This window comes from Brienomyrus brachyistius, chromosome 10 (genome assembly GCF_023856365.1).
Source record: "Brienomyrus brachyistius isolate T26 chromosome 10, BBRACH_0.4, whole genome shotgun sequence".
Taxonomy (NCBI): Eukaryota; Metazoa; Chordata; class Actinopteri; order Osteoglossiformes; family Mormyridae; genus Brienomyrus; species Brienomyrus brachyistius.
Window position 1 is genome coordinate 1,775,772 of NC_064542.1, and position 17,662 is coordinate 1,793,433.

Genomic DNA, 17,662 nt, shown 5'->3' on the forward strand with positions numbered 1-17,662 from the left:
GGACAATGGTTTAATTAAAATGATTTATTAACAATCAACCCCCAGGGATAACATGGAAAAAAACACACAGGTTCAGCAAAACAAATGCTACACTAAAGCTATAGAAATAAACCAGACAGAAATCCCACAGCACTGCATATTTATACCTACTGCTAGTGTGACACATGATATTTAGAACTGTCAGATCTTCACTACAGGCTTCAACTACAGTACTTGTTCTTAAATCTGCCTTATGACATCCAGCCTCTCAAAATAGACATGACATGTACTAGGGGAGATAGAGAATAAATGAAATTGCTGCAGAATGAAGTGCTCAGCTCTTCTCTGTGAGATGCTTCTATTCTGCAATGTCAGCCGTTTTATAGGTAAATTGGCATAGTTTAACTAAAAGAAGCCAACTTGCCTGTCATGGCATTTGTAGGCCAGTCTCCTAAGGAAAAGCACAGACCCAGATCGATTCTGGAATAAAGAAGAGTTCGGCCAGCTTGTTTGTGTGGCTTGACTATAGGTACTAAGAATCTGGTTGACACAGCTATGGAAAGGGAAGAGTGCAGCTGGACAGCAGGCCATAGGTTGTCTTCACAATCTTCCATCAGTCGGAAACAGACCCGTGAATCTGAAAGATGTTGGGAAACTTCTCTCACAATTACAAAACTTTCTGGCGAACGTAAGAAATATGACGGTTCTGAAATTGGCGTTTATGGCCAGAACTCTAAAGGAATTACTGGGCATATTAACTGGTTATAAGAATTTTGATGCCTGCCTCAATAGTTAGCTAAAATACTGTGAATTTACTTACAGTCTAAGCTAAAAATTTAATTTTTGTTTCTATGCAATTCTATTACATATATGGCAGTACAGCACAAGCATATGTAATGAATTCAAAAGGGGCTACTTCACTATACACCATGGTTATGTTCATCTGAAGAAATGACCTAAAACACTTACTGCGTCTGCTAATGTTGGCCATGTCATTGCCATGACAACGCCATCATCAGAGCTGGGTTTTGTCGTAAGGTTCCAATAGCTGAAGCGGTGAAATGTTGAGGAGATCCTCACCGTTCGATCCTGAAATTTCACACTCAACACCTGAAGCATATTTCTTCATGACTTTGCAAATTAATTACAGGCCTGCTATTTATTTGCACGATGCATTCCACTAAGAGCCTGATGGTACATGTATGTTCAAAGCAAAATGTTTTCATGTAACATTCACCTCTTGATCCGAGGATGGCTTGTGGTCCTCTTTCATCACAAGACCGGTGTAGCCTTTTGGACAGCTCACCTCTGCTCCTTTGAGCTCACGGCCCCTGTACGACACACTTATTTCTGGCAGGGGTACAAATAGAACAACTATTTGTTGAACAACGTTTGCCACATATACCTGAATCATTTTCTTTGCTCTGAAAAGCAAAGCACAAACTCTCAATTTCAGTACATACTAACCATGTTTATGGTCCTGTACTACAGTTGTGAAATAACGAGAGACCTGAGCTGGTCCATCATGCTCAATCTCACATGGCAAGAAATGGATTTGCAGTTGCTCAGCTTGGCCAATGGACGGAAGCTGAACTGTGGTCACGCTGCCATTGGATGACATCTTAAACGAAAAATATGATTGTTTGGTTATTTGCCATCATCTGCAGTATAAAAATATAGATTTTAAATCCTACAGGAAAAACTCAGAATCACTACTCTTTTTCCACTTGGTAGTTCACTAGTATTTAATTTGCCTTGATATTAAGCAAGCTGCAACTTTCCTTGATAGGCCATCCGCTGGCGTGGAAAAATGACTAAACTGCCCATTGATGGCCATATCAAGTTTCTTACCTTCTTTCTACCACTAAGTGTCACTATTGCTCCTCTATTAAAAGGTAGACTGAAAAGTGAACGTGTCCAAGTAACAGTTTTTAATATCTATTTAAATGATTCTGTCAAATTTATCAAAATTAGCTATTTTTTTTTGCATATATACTTGACATATGCTGCCAGTCAAAAGTTTACTATTTTTAGCAATTTAGTTAAATTTCAAGAATTGTGTACATAGTAAATACTCTCAGAACGTGAACACAAAAGCAAAACAGGATGCAACAAGGCTGCAATGGAAGGCAAAGAAGAGGAATATGACAAGCTGGTGGATGACCAAAAAGCAGTGGTGGATGACCAGATGGAAGGTGATGAAGGTGGAGGAAACAGGCAGTGGAGCGAGGCAGCAGAGAAGACTTAGACCTAACTTTGACAGCAGAAGTGGATACTTCAGGTCCAGAAAGCAGAAATCCAGACCAAAATTTTATTTCAACCATCCAGTTCAGTATAAAGAGTCACAGTCAATGCACTCAACTAGTTGGTTGAAACAAAATCCTGATTTGGATTCTTACTTTCTAGACTTGATCTATCCACCTCTGCTTAACAGAAAGTGTGACAGATTTCAAGCCAGGTCTCACAGGCAGAAATGATGATTCATGGCCCAGAGACATGCAGGTAATCCCAGTTGGACAGAAAGGGAAACAATGGGCATGCAAACTGGAAGTTGGACAGAGCTGACCCCAAAGCAACTGGGCCCCCACCACATATGGTTTCTGAGGTACCAGAGCAACAAACTGCATACTGAGGCCAGGGAGTGACAAAAAGTCCACAAAGCAGCTCTGCATGTATCCCAATATGACAAAATGAACATGCAAAGTCCACATACAAAGAGCTGATGAGGGATTTGAACCTCCAGTACTGGGGTGTGAGAGATCAGTAACAACCATTGAGCCATGATACCACCCCAAAGAAAACGGCCAAAAGTACTCTAGCTAAAGGTGTAACGGTTCTGAAACCAAGATCAAAACTGTGATAAAAGGAAGATAGAAACACCCCCACCCCAACATCAACTTACTGCCACTGCTGCAGGTGAATTCCAGTGAGCTCTTATTACATTATTAATGTCAACAAAAACCATGTTTCATTTCACAATTAATACTATAAAATGTAAATTAATCTACTGAAAGTAAAGGCAAGCTGCATATTTTGTAAATATTACACAGTCAGTCCTGCTACAACAAACCTCACATTCACTAAAATTGCATACTAAGATACACATCCAATCGGAAAAATAAGGTCAAACCTTGAAAATTTCCAACCTCCTACTTAAAAAAGTACTACAGAACACCTGAACAGAATGGACTGCTGGAATGTGTAATGTAATGCAAATTTACACAAGCGAATGTGAATTCCGCTAGCATTTCATGCTAGCATAACATGGCGATTCTCACAATGCGGTAGTGGAAATTAGCACACAAAAATAATAACTGCACTCAGTAAATCAAGATGTACATTGTGTGAACAGTAAATAAGCATATTTATAAGTATAACCCACCCATATTCCAAAACTCTTCATACAGTACACAGTAAGCCAGAGGCACGCCAAACACCTATCCCAAGAAGGGATGCAAGGCCATCAAAGAGCAGGAAATTTCAGTGCTACAATTCACATAAACCACATTTTTTTAATTCCGGGAGAAAGCCTATCCGATATGAATATAAAATGTAAACTACACAAATACAAAGAACCAGAGGGAAGGAATAACATGTACAATCCTTATTTTGTGCCACAGCACCCAAAAAATAGTTACATCACCAGGTCATGCAAGCTGACAAAACAGGTGGTAAGAGCCGGCTACCCAAAGCCGTGCAGTAATTTAAACCAACATTAGATTTTCACCATTCAGCTAGTCACAGGACGGTTTGCTGCCTACATACTCCCTCAAGCCCTTACTCAGCCACAGACAATACACAGTGGTGGCACATTAATACCCTCACAGGTCAGAAGCTGCTGGAGATGAATGTGACAAGAGCAGGATACTGGATGCAATGTGGATTAAAGGCAAAGGCCTGACAAAAGAGAGACTGAATGACCAGCAAAATGATCCTGCTTTCAATTACACATATTGTCTGCACCATCTACTTGTGTATATGTCGAAATTTATGTACTATGACATATTCGATTAATATATTCGCAAGACATAAATAATGAACTATAAAGTTTAGAAGACACTGATAACGCGATATGCATTCAAGCTATGTGGTCGTTGTGATGCTACTACTTCTGTATTTTGGTCCTTGAATACGAATTTCGTTTATCACACTTTTGAATCGATCGTTTCGCAGTTTACGTGCTGTTATGTGAAATGACAGTGAAATGGGAGGGAGGCGGGAATGACTTGACCAATTTACATTTGCGTGCATCCAAAACAGCTCTCAAACTGGCATACAGACACTGCATCCCTCACATGTACGTCTCCGTTTTTAATGTCAATGGTCAAATATTCAAACACGCCTTATTCAAAATTACTTGGTAATCTATATTAGAAATAGGTTTATATGACCTTAATCTCAGGCCAAGCTCATCACTCGTCTATTGCTGAAAAAATGTAAAATGATATCGTGTAAGAGCCATACACTGTGACAGCGGCTTCATGAACTTTACTCTTAGGCGTTTAAAATTGCTATCGGTTCTTCACCTACAAACACGCTAAGCGAAAACTGCGACAAGAAAACCGACGCAAAATATTACCAAGTAGGAAACGCTGCTAGCTATCCAGTCGGCACATTAAAGGACATTAACGAATTTTAGCTTCACATCCTCAAACTTCAGTTTCGAAAGCTATCTGCTGACGGTATTTAAAGAGCAAGCGCAATGTTATATTCATCCAGAAGACAACACTTTAAAGAACAGAGGATCTTTTCGGATTAAAGGACACATACCTCGCCATCCACTTTCCCAGTCGCCGCTCCGCAACTCAGCGTCCAAGTTTTGGCGCCAGATCACGTGACACAGTCACGTAGATTCTGGGAAATGTAGTTCTCTTTAGAAATCGGACCCCTGTAACATTCGAATTTTGCTGTAAATATGCGCAATAAATGCTGGTCGCAAGAGTTCAGTGTTGATGATAGATCTCTACTGAATATGTTGTTTAACTATGGTCGGAACAATACTTATAAATGGAGTAATAATGCACGCGGTTCATTTTAATAACAAGCGGTCGATACATTCAAATAAGGGCTAAGAGTGGGTATTCCCTTTAAAGAAATGACGTGAAAATTCATAAACCGGTGTTTTTCTTCCTTCTGGACTTTACAATTCACACACGGCGGTCATCCTAAGAAGTATTTAGGAACAATTAATTAGTGCCCACCTCATGGAGCGCATGGTGATTGGCAGGGACACAATTTACACTTTCCGAAGTCTGAATGGGAAGTAATTAATGGGTCTGACTGACTTAAGGGACCTTCAATCCAAGACAGCAAGAAAACTAATTTGCACCTCGTTTGTGTCTCCTCCTTAAACGTGGTGACACAGCTGGTCGCTGTGCAGAATACGCACATCTGGACTGAAGGGAACCTCCATCCCCCGGTGCGCTATAAAATACTTCCTGTAATCTTTGCATTTAAACTAAGTGAGAAAAGCTTTACTCGTCGCGAGCCATGCATTTAGACCAGATTGTAAGAAAGCAAGCGGTGCAGGTGTCCTGCCTCATACATTCTTTGCGGTCACTTGCAATTATTTTTACAACATTGGCCATTAATCGTGTTTGCTTTAGCAACTGGATGTAGCCTCGTAAAAGGACAACCAGAAAGTTTTTTCCGTGCGGTTGGAATGCGTATCACGAGTTACATGGCGGTGGCGATCTGCTCGAACCATTTAATTTTTTTTCTCTCAAACGCCATTCTTTTGAAATGTGTAACTTGTATGTGGGGTAGCATATTATTTAGTTTTATCCAATGAAGAATGGACGATTCATTTTTTATTGTTCATTTTTCATGTACCCTTCTGATTACTTATAAATTGTAAATTAGAGACCACACTCCTTTGTTATGATAGCTCTAAGCTCTTTTTAAAGACATAACATTTAACCAAAATATACTCTAGGGCATGTAAAATGTCTATTTTTTTCTTATTTCATTATATTTCCCTGATAGATATGGTTAATAATACGATGAATGCTATCTCTCACATGCCCAGAATCATGTACTATCACTTGTCTACGTCACGGCACAAGTATATACATGTAGGCAGGCACAGACAATGGTTATCATAACCGCTGTAGTTGTCAATGCTACCTGATGCTCAGAGCTCGTCTCGCCTTAGTCCTGCTTTCTAGAAGGTTGCCCCTGTTTGGTTGCCCATACCAACCCTTTGTTGCCATCAGTCAGAATACAGGAACCCGCATAATAACATTTGACCTCTGCTTTCTGAAGACAACAGTGGATGCCTTTCAGGCCCTGGTCTGGGTGGGTACGGGTGCGGGTGGTGGGTGCAAAGAGCAGGGGGGGGGGGGTTCCATACAGGCTGTAAAGTAAATGTTTACTTTCTGCCAATAAAAGTGAAACTCTACACCATGATCTGCTAGGCAGCTGTCTTCTACAAAGGCGGGGAATGAGAGAAAGGGGAGCGATGGAGAGGGAGAATGGTAGAGAAAGGGATTCTGCTGTGTGTGAGACAGCCCAGGCTGGTGCACAACACTTAATTATGCGTGACATAAAAGGAACATACAGCCATTTAGCATTTGCACCTAAAGAAATTTCATTAACACATGACGATTCTGTTGAGCTTCAGGAATATTAAGCAAGGTCTATTTGGGGGGCCCAGCGTCTGATTTTCTGTATTGGGCAATTATTTAACATTGTTATGTGGGGATTTTTGGCGCTTTTTCTTTGTCAGATCCAGTCAGTATGGAGTAAAACTACAACAGATACCAACGGCTGAATATTGGACCCAACACATCACACATCATGTAACTGATATAAATATAGTTACCATTTCATTATACACAAAAATTTTGAAATGTTGATGGATTTCAAAAACATTCTAAATATTCCCAAAATGTGTTGAAACAAAAAGGTTCCATTCTGGGATGCACCAATTCAAGGAATAATTTTGATCGATCAAATTAATCTAAATATGTGTGGAAAATCTATAATAAATCCTACTTAGTAACTTTTAGTAATTAACCTGAATGTAGTGGTTTTATTAATATATCTTATAAACACCAATTACTGTCCAAGATGTGATTTCCTTTAAAGTGATTATATAACAAAAGCACTTTTCATAATCAGGGATTGTTGCACAGAGTAGAGAACTGTAAAACTGGACCAGATGTTCAGACAAAAATAATTTAATGCCACAGTTTCCAGTACAGTGATAGAGACAGATTGATGAACTGGCTCATGGAAGTTTTGCTTTACGAGAGGAAGTTAAAGGCTTGTTTGACAAGAGAAACACACCTAGGATCTTACCATGATTTTAAACATTGTTCCTGTGTCCTTTGAAACTTTCAGCATCCTTAACCAACGATATTTTTCAGCAACCGGAAAAATTGCTTAAAACATATATTACATAATTATCAAGTGTAGTATTTGATTACTTGGTTGTTTTTGTTGATAAACTGGGTTTTAAAAAAGTTTTTGTACTTGACTTCTTGTTGGAAAATGATGAAATTTCAAGGGCAGAATTTTCTGTTCCTTCGATACTCAATTGGGAGATGTTTCTTAGATTTCAAATTTATAAAAAAACAACCAAAGTAATCTCCCATAACGTTATGCTTATTAGATTGAGCTCTCACTTTCATTTTGTGAAGAAAAACATTCTTATTTGATGCAACACCTGTATAAACAGGCTGGTAAGGCGAATACTGTGGTAGCACTCATGCCTCACACAGCACTCTTTGCATGATCTGAGTTTGTGTGCCCTGCAATGGCCCGGCACCCCATTTAGGTTGTACCCTGTGCTGCCTGGGACAGGCTCTCCCACAACCCTGGCCAGGATAACTGGTGGCAACATGGATGTGTCTTCGAAAACACCATCAGGCGTCTTCTTTCCTGTCTGGCCAGGCAAATCACTCGACCCGTGCCCCTCAGATTTCATAATTATTTGTTTGGACCCCCCACATTTAACATAAAATATTAGTTTTATGCCAGTGTGTCGTCGTCCCCCAAACACACACACACACGCACACACACACACACACACACACACATTCAAAATGCTTATAACGCACCCGCTCATTTATATGGTCATTTAGCAGAAAAAACGTGCTTTTAAAATGTCGATAAATACGTTTTAATCTGTTAAATCTACCGTATTATACGTCTGAGGAAAAATCCCCAGCTAAAATAAAATTTTTTGCAGATACGTGTTGCGTAGTACGGCCTATAAATACGACTAAGCAAAAACTCTTAGGAGAATAAACTTTAACGCAAGAAAAAATACTCGTATTTAAATTAACCTTATATTTAAAATGCTAATATAAACCTATGACATAGTAATGAAATAATAAAATAAGCAATGCACAAAATATATATTTTAATTTTGATCAGGTGTAAAATTCTATACTTGGGTTTAATTTTTATTCCTTTATCTTTACAGGGAAGCAGACTTTGCCTAGTAGCCTACCACATCGCAGCAGACTCTTTATTTAAGGTCCATCACATATTCTGTAATTTAATTTTCTGACTAATATGTACATTTTGCAGAGCTCACCCATCTCATTTAATTTCTTCTACTCTTCTTGCTTTCACAGGAAATGTAACAAGACTCGGGTGATTCGAGTGGCGGGGGGGGGGGGGGGGGGGGGCTTAAAAAGTTAGAACATAATTAGATTGGTCTGAGTTGGGGGACCCAAAATGGTATGCTTTCATATCAAACTCCAGTGGCGCCCCTTGCTGTATGCAACTAGAAACCTACGTATTATTTTGTGTTTAAAAGTTTATTACGGTTAAAGCCTATTTTTAATTTACCTGACATGCTCCTCAATTCGCAAATATACCGAAAGGATTTTTGTTGTTATTGTCACTGTTGTTGATAATGATGTTGCAAAAGGTGTGATTTCAGTAGGAGGCTAAAATGGGCGGGGCCAAGGAAGGGGCGGGAATATGGGACACCGGCAAGGAGGTGGTGATGCTGCGAAGACCTTAAAAAGAACCTGTAGAATGCTCTTGCGGTCCTGCTAATAAGCCCAAAACGAGTTGGAACGTGTCACCCCGTAGATTGTTCTTTTCTATTCTCCTAATTTGCCTTAAATAGTTTTATTCCCTTTTCTACGCTGGAACTTAATTTTGAGCGGAATTCCAGATAAAATGATTCGTGGTGTCAAACTGGAAAACAACGAAGAATGGACGGCATTTTATCAGGATGAGGTAAGCAGGTGTAAAACAGGTTTATCGTTTTTATGGGCGTTTAAGTACTCTGGCAAAAATCATTTAGACTAAGCCATTAGACCTATAGGCGTTAGACGTTAGACCTTCACATCGCAAACTTCAGATGGATGGCAAGTTTAAAGTGGCTTTCGGATCCTGGCCTGAGACTGTGAAAAAAAAGTTTTAGTAGGCTACAAAGTTAGAAATACGATGTTATTGCATCAATAATATTATAGATTACGCACTGTACTATGTAATATTCAATATACTTTTATTGTGTATAATTGGGAAACTGTCCGTGTTAATGAAAAAAATCACAATATAGGCCATGAGGAAATACTTGAAAGAGCGCAGAATTTGGTTCTGATGATGTAGTCAAAATGGAAATTAAATCAATAAATTCAATCAATTAATTTACTTAGGGAAATGGTTTATATAGTGGGTTGTACTTTGGCTTGCATTTTTAAAATGTTAATTTCAAGTGTTTAAAACTATTTACATAAAACTATTGCACCAATTATGTGACGCCCAGTTTTGTCTTGCAAACTGATGTACTTCTATGATAGTACGGCTGCACTAAATGATCTCCAGCCTTTATAATTATTTCTTCCCATATTAAATGTGAATTAAATTAACATGGCAACATTTCTCTGTGGAAATATTGTTAAATGGTAATTAAATTAGCATTACATGTCCTTGTCGTTGCCATCTGCTTTTATATATTCTTTTTGCCGGTATAGTTTTGCTTTGAGTGTTCGGGAAATGATTCAGTTTTATTACTATTTAAGTGAAAATTTTAAATAACATTGAATTCTTGACCATGAAGAATATCAATGATGAGGAGTTATTTTGTTTATAATTTTTATTATAATTAGGCTATTATTATTATTATTATTATTATTAGACTATTATTATTATTATTATTATTAGGCTATTATTATTATATTGAGTGTTTGTATGTAGCCTACAGTGGTGTGTAGTTTTTTTCAATTATGAATTTAACTTTCAATTAATCAGCCATTATTTGCTTATTTCACACTTATTGTATGAAATAAAAAATAACAACACAAACATATTTACAGGAATTTAACGTTCAATATTTGATTTGCTAAAATTACATTAACTAGGCGTATATCCACACTTACGATGACATTTATTAAAAACGCTAAAAAAAAAAAAAAAACTTGCAAACCCAGACTTAAGTTATAGTCTTAATATATATAGGGCCTATTCACCGAACCGTTTTAATCAGATGATGACTAGTTCTCTAACTTTATTTAGATGCGAGTTACAAAAATTAAAATCTTTAGAAAAAATCAACAGCAACTGTAACCTAACAAAATGTGCAAGACAACGAAAAGTTTACTAACAATACTTATGATGACAGTTGTACCAAAGAATGAATTTGATGCAGGCCTATCTAATTTTATCACAGAAGGCCTAACTGATTAACAGATATTCATATTGTTTTTGAACACATTTTTATAGGTCACAATTTATGTAGCCCATCGCAAAAATATGCCTACGTTTTTTAATGTAAAAATTAATTTTAAAATGTTACAGAATTTAACAGAATAAATAGTTTTAGGGACAAACTGTGAAGCTTTTCCGTGCGTAGCTGTCCTGTGTATGGAATGTCGTTGCCTGTGTGTGGTCTCGGTGCGGTTAACTGAGTGACTCCTGGTGTAACTTTTCTTCTCCGACGGACGGAGTAGCTTAGATATGATTCACAAACGACCAACACGGGCCTATAATCACAGGGGCGTTTCTGACTTCAGAAAGGGAATACCAGGCGTTCGGGCAGGCGCAATTATTGTCACCGCCTTTTCCACAACAAACCACCGAAGACAACGATGGCATCTTCCTGCCTCCCGTGTCGCCGTCTCTTTCAAGATAAAAAAAAAGGCGGTCGGCGACTGACCTAAAAGAGCGAACTAACAAGGCTGAGAAGAATGGTGTTACCGGCCGGACAATAGGGTTATAGGAAGCGGCTGGGTGGGTGGCCTGCATATATTTACATGGCGATACCTAGACGGACAGCAACGAGTTAATGAAATTAGATGAAAGCCCTTCGAATAAGGTGTGCCAATGGGGATTTATCACCAAAACGGCTGTGCCCATGCATAATTAAATAACAAGTATTTTCGAAGGAATGCTTTCTTCTTTTTAACGCATTTTTTTCTGGTCAATTACCACCAGTAATGACCATTACCAGTATTATGAGACTTACTGTGGTGGAAATATATGATATGCAGTCCTATAATGTTAACTCCTGAAGTCCTTATTAAGAGGACAATTTGACTTTTCTCTTTCAGTCTGTGCGTTAAAGTAATTTCTATTTGTGATTATTTTTTTTAAAGGTGTTACAACATTATTATGACAAGACTGTATCATTTTTAAGATCGCCATCTTAAAGAAATACGCCGAATGTCACCACGTCTTGTGGCTACATTTACTTCTTTTATGTGGGGAATATGAGTAATGCTCCACGTTTCCAGCGCACGTGTGTATAACCCTGCCTTCTTTCGGTAACTTGCAGGTTTACCCTGGAGGGGGCAGCATGGCGCCCGGGCTGGGTGGATACGTACCTTCCAATGCTCCATACTTGAGCGGCAGCCACCAGGACACTGGTATCTCTGCCGGGGCTCCCATGGGCCTGGGTGCGCCAGTGAGCCAGTTTGGGGTCCTGCAGCCGGACGTGTACGTCGGGGATGGCAAAAGGGGGCCGTACGCTTTCGATGCAGCCGTAGGGGAGTCCAAGGGAGGATACCGGCGTAACTTCAGTCATGCCAAGCCTCCCTATTCCTACATTTCCCTCATCAGCATGGCCATCCAGCAAGCCCCGGCCAAGAAGCTCACACTGAACGAGATTTACCAGTGGATCCGGCAGCTCTTCCCCTACTACAGGCAGAACCAACAGCGCTGGCAAAATTCCATCCGGCATTCCCTGTCCTTCAACGACTGTTTTGTCCGCGTGCCGCGCTCCCCCGACTCCCCGGGGAAAGGCTCCTACTGGGCCCTGCACCCCGACTCGGGCAACATGTTCGAGAACGGCTGCTACATGCGTCGGCAGAAGCGCTTCCGGTGTCCGCGAGGCTCAGAGCGAAAGGCCCCGCGGGAGGACAAGGTCCCCGAGCCCAACGACGTGGCCATTCCCTCCACCTCCTCCACCTCCTCAGATGGCTCTCCTCCGGCCCAACCCCCCCTTGTTGTCGCCAGCCCCCAGATACCCAAATCTCCATCCCCTCCACTTCCATTTCAGCCCCCCAGTCTTTCTCCATCCTCGTCCCTTCATCCCTCCATCTCCGGCCAGCATCCCCTCTGCCTTTCTCCCCCCAAGCTTCCTCAGGTACCCATGTCATCTACAGTCCAGCAACCTCTACCTCCAGTCCCACCCCCTTGTCTGTCACTTGATCCGTGTCTCCGTAGCGAACCACTCACCCAGCACCCGTTCTCCATCTCCCAGCTCATGGGGGTGGAACGGGGAGACCTACACCCTTATGACTCCTCCACAGGCTTCCCCAACTACTATACCCCATCCTCCTCCCAATACTCTAACCCCTACTCCACCACTTGGGATGGAGCTCCTTTTATGGGGGATTCCATGTATTACCCCAACATGTGCTCTGTCCCCATACTGAGCTCCTCTTGAGCTGAGAGACAGAAAGGGAGAGAGAGAGACAGAGAAAAAGAAGGATTGTCTACAGCCACCAGGCATCGGAACCAACAGTGCCCTGGAGAGACAAATCATCTCTGGTGGAGGACTGTATTTCTCAGACAAAAAAGGGATTCTTGGAAAACTTAGCTCAGCTGTTAGCATCTGATGTTGACAAGAACCAGAGGTTTCTGGTAAAGGCTTATGTGTAACCTTTGTGTCAAGTTCTGCAACTGGACAGGGAGGCGATCACTGTTTTTTTGCTGGTACAGAAAGGAAGCTCAGATATATTTAACCTGTGCGGATGTTAATTAGCATTATTTCACAGCAAAAAGTTAAAGTAACTGGTTATCTAGGATGGCAAAAATGATTGTGTGCTACCTAATATCAGCAGCGCTTTGTCAGAGAACGAGGAAACATTTTACATACAATATACTTGTATGAAATACATTTTTCTTATCTTGCCAATTGTAAACAGCAGATAATTTCAGGTTCCCGTGACAGGTGTCTGTGTGGATGCACACAAAATGTTCTATATTTTCAGATTTTTTAAGCTTAGAAAGATTCAATTATAATATCTATTTTAACGACGAACTGAGTTTTGCGCCAGAAGACTGGGAACATCATGTGACAGTCAGTGTCATTTGCAACTTGTTAATATCTTTGTGAAGTATTTTGTTTGGTGTTTCAATGTATAATGCAAGCATACTAGATGGAAATCAGCTAAGATTACGACAAAATCAGCATGACCGTGTTAACAGCCTTGAACTGTGAAAATATATAGATCTTCTCAGACTGCATCAAAGAAATATGAAGTACGTTTTGATAACAAATGCAGCTTCTGTTCACAAATCCAATAAATGTAATTTTCCATGAATCTCAGCTGTGTAATGAAGTGTGCTTTTCTTTACGTCCAAAATCTTCATTACTCCATCATTAATACAGAATAATATATGCAGTAAGGTCTATTACTGAAATTGGAGAACTGTATTACTTGATTCTCCTGAATGCTAATAACATCTTCATTGCTCCAATTGACTTTGAAAATTTCTTTAAAACCTTGTTAAGTTAGATATTAAGATGTAAATATACATTTGGGATTTGCCTTCCTAGCAATGGCTGAATTGTTGCAGTCAGATGCTAGTAGCATACTTTTGTGCTATCACAAGCTTTACATAATCACTGGATTTGCACGGACCTCACATGCCAAAACATCTCCCAAGGCATCCCCCAAATGATTTTATTCTGACAAAAAGGACAGAGTTGAAAGTGTCATTTTCATTTTGAAGATATTTACAAATCGACAAACCATGCATACGCACAAGAGCTCCAGTGGACTCCTGTGGGATCTCGCCAAACCATTAGTATTATATTGTCTTAGCAGACAACATTGTCTAAGTAGATCTTTCTGGAAGTTGCTGGGCATCGCAGGCTACTTCACGTCAGCATTGTTCAAATACCTTGAGAGTCGAAGTTGTGCAAATGGGAATCCAACCTTCCTAACTAAACAGAGCTATTGTTTCCCAGCTTTGTAAGTCCTCACCCTCACTTCACGATATTACCCCTGAGCCCATACTTAGAATTCCTCTTACTGCCAAATGTTTGCAGAAAGGGTTCATGTCAGGTGCTCACACTTAAGGACTGAAATATACAGTGTCACACATTAACAGGATTTAGGCTGAAGGGAAAAAAACTGGTTAGCATTAAAAGGGGAAAAGACAATGAGGAAAATATGCAGCGCCGTCTGCATCATGTTCTCCAGCTATAAATCTTTTAAAGGATTTATGGTATTTTAAACATTCATCGTTTTCACTATAATGGATTATCACCAAAACCAGGCAGTAACAAGTAGTGGCACAGCGCGGTGTTGTTCTGTAACACAGGACAGCAAGAAAGGCCTGCTTACTAGATCTTGCACTTTTTTCTAGGCAGTCATTGAAAGTTTACCCTATTAGCACTTGTACCTAAGTTGGTTCTTGACATCCGGATGATTGTCGTGCATTATCTGCCCCATTTGTTTGTCGCACTGGACAAAAGCCTCTGTCATAAAAATACATTTATAATATAAAAGTACCCTTTGTATACTACATTTAACAGAAAATAAATTATTAGTCAGCAATAGATTCATCAATTAGTGGAAGTTTTAAAACATGAGGACATGGGATGCTGGTTGAGTGTCCTTCCATCACTCTGAGTCATATGTAATCACATGACAATGTGATAATTTGCGCAGTGAAGTATCTCACCACTGACAACCGACCAGTGATTAAGCAGTAATTGAAGTAATGGTTTGGACTTTTACAATGTTTGCTCACTGGACTTCACATCATTTGAGGAAGTACAGTATATCAATTTATTTCAGGTGAGACGCATTTATAAATTTGCTAATTAAATTTATTGTGGAGGTAAAGGGCTTGAGCCGGCAGAAAAGCTGGATGCAGCACCTACTTACTGACTGTCTGGACTCCAAAAATGTCTGCAGTCTAACCACAACATGAAGTTGAGAAATAATATGCTCTTTTGTAGTTTGAAATAAGAAGTTCGACAAGTGAGAAAGCTGTGGTTCTGGAAAATTTCACAATGCACAAGACCTACATGAATATGCAAGAACAACACGGACAGTAGCAATTTCATGACCGAAGAGCAAAAAGAAGAAGCCATTACTACAGCATGATGTCCAGGACAGAGGTGGCAATGGCGGGAGTGGTTATCTACAAGGTCTTGACCCGCACACCACCCCCCCCCCCCCCCCCACGACCCCCCTCCAACTTAATCTTCTTCCGCACCACCCATTGTCCTGGAAGTTCTGTAGACAATAGGATGACACTGGGTATAATGACAGACCCCCCACCTCTCAACACTGTCTTCTTTAATGGGGACACTGGGACACACACAGAGTTCTAAGCGAGACGCCTGAGTTGGCTTTGGCTGACGAGTTGTAAAGGGCGACGTACAATGAGATCATAGATTTTCAGGCTTTGTCCCACAATTCCCCTACGGTATGCCTGATTCCTCATAATTTCTGACAAGTACTTTTTCCAGATTGAATTGCCCTGCAAAGCGCAGTTCCGACGGGCAGCGGTCGGAAGTGAAATGAGGATGGAGGTACAGCGGCACCCTGATTGAACAGTCAGGCTTGACTCTGATCTTCACTTTAAGCTGACAGTGATTTGATTGAGTGATTCCATCCAAATGAGCAAATCCTGAATCAAGGAACAGAGAAAGAGATGAGGTATACAAACAATGACGCAATGCATTAGCGGCAAGACCAGACAAGACAAATAATACCAGCCTCCATAACACAGAAAACACAAGAGAAGGGAGGATTTCTCACATACAGATGCATTCCTTCAGATCAAGCCCTTTAGATCTACCTAAACTGATTTCAAAACAGAATGACCTTCTAGACCAATCCTTAGGTTATGTTTTCCTGTTCTGCAAGGAACTGTTGTTTTGGAAATCCTCAATAAGTATCTGCAGTAATGATATCCACATCATCTTATCTCTCTGTGTCAGCCTTTAAATTTCTATTGAATTTAACGTTTTCTTTTCTGTGATCTCAAAGATGGCTTTCCTTGGACAATGAGTGTCCAGCATAGAGATGCTTGATTGTTTGAAACAGGATATTAAGATGCCTTATGCACACAATAAGGAGCTGGCCTGAAACACCACTTTCACATCATCCACCTTCTTTTTCATAATGTCACATGTTTGAACACCTAAACACCAATGTTAGCATTTTTCATTTAAAACAGGTCACCCTACAATACTTGTTATAAAGGGAGGCAAGGGGGGGAAACAGACCATTCAGATACTTTTAAAGAGAATTGAAGATATTGTTGATTGTATCTTAGGTGAAATGAAATGGCATATATACATGTCAGACAGAAAGATGCATGTCAGACAGAAAGATGCATGTCAGACAGGAAGATGCATGTCAGACAGAAAGATGCATGTCAGACAGAAAGATGCATGTCAGACAGAAAGATGCATGTCAGACAGAAAGATGCATGTCAGACAGGAAGATGCATGTCAGACAGAAAGATGCATGTCAGACAGAAAGATGCATGTCAGACAGGAAGATGCATGTCAGACAGAAAGATGCATGTCAGACAGAAAGATTCATGTCAGACAGGAAGATGCATGTCAGACAGAAAGATGCATGTCAGACAGAAAGCTCGGTTTCTCATAAGTAAAAGCACATTTTAAAACGACCCTCTCTACCAATCGGCCTGTGGTCTGTATTTATTTTCATTTTGTCCCTTCCATTTTTGTAATCTTCTTCTTAATATGTAGTTTACACATGTGGTCTCTATTCATACTGTTTTGTTCCCTGATTGATCAATTTATTGTATCCTGGCCCATTTTTCATCTATTCATGTAAGACCTCCATATTGAACTGGTAACATATGCCAAAAACAAAAAAAAGGCACCTAGGGGTACAGACGCAGTTTCCTGCCCTGAGCTTGCATTCATGTGTCCCAGGGAGCAGGCAGGAGGGGGGCAGGAATCTCCCTCAGCCGGGGCTATATGACATCAATCAGACAGCTGTGACAGAGGAGAGGAGGGGAGACGGGAGCTGGGAGACAGGCCAGGGGGGCTGGCGGGCCAGGGGAGGGGGGTTGGCTGGTAGGGGGCAAGGGGGGGGGGCAGGCGGCTTTTGTATCAGTACCCTGGAACAGCACTGGGGAGGCTTTGTGACGCTCTGAATGGGGAACAATGCCAGGAGATTCCTTACACTGGAGGGTTACACAGAGCGCCCTGCTCTCCCATCTGTCCGCTCGTCTGCCTGTCTGTCGGCTCCAGCATAACACTGTCTGAATCGCC

The 17,662-nt window shown here is 40.5% G+C and overlaps 2 protein-coding genes across 2 annotated transcripts; one reads left to right on the top strand and one right to left on the bottom strand.

Moving 5' to 3' along the window:
• Window positions 1–9: 9 nt before the first annotated feature.
• rnaseh2c (ribonuclease H2, subunit C) lies at window positions 10–4,849 on the bottom strand. The gene is made up of 5 exons (XM_049028317.1): window positions 4,750–4,849; window positions 1,447–1,600; window positions 1,217–1,329; window positions 949–1,068; window positions 10–616 (listed from the first exon to the last, which is right to left on the bottom strand). The coding sequence occupies exons 2-5, from the start codon at window positions 1,598–1,600 to the stop codon at window positions 593–595; spliced, it is 411 nt and encodes a 136-aa protein (XP_048884274.1). The 5' UTR covers window positions 4,750–4,849; the 3' UTR covers window positions 10–592.
• Window positions 4,850–9,120: 4,271 nt separating this feature from the next.
• foxa (forkhead box A sequence) lies at window positions 9,121–12,860 on the top strand. Its single transcript, XM_049027520.1, has 2 exons — window positions 9,121–9,180; window positions 11,720–12,860. The coding sequence occupies exons 1-2, from the start codon at window positions 9,121–9,123 to the stop codon at window positions 12,830–12,832; spliced, it is 1,173 nt and encodes a 390-aa protein (XP_048883477.1). The 3' UTR covers window positions 12,833–12,860.
• Window positions 12,861–17,662: the final 4,802 nt, after the last annotated feature.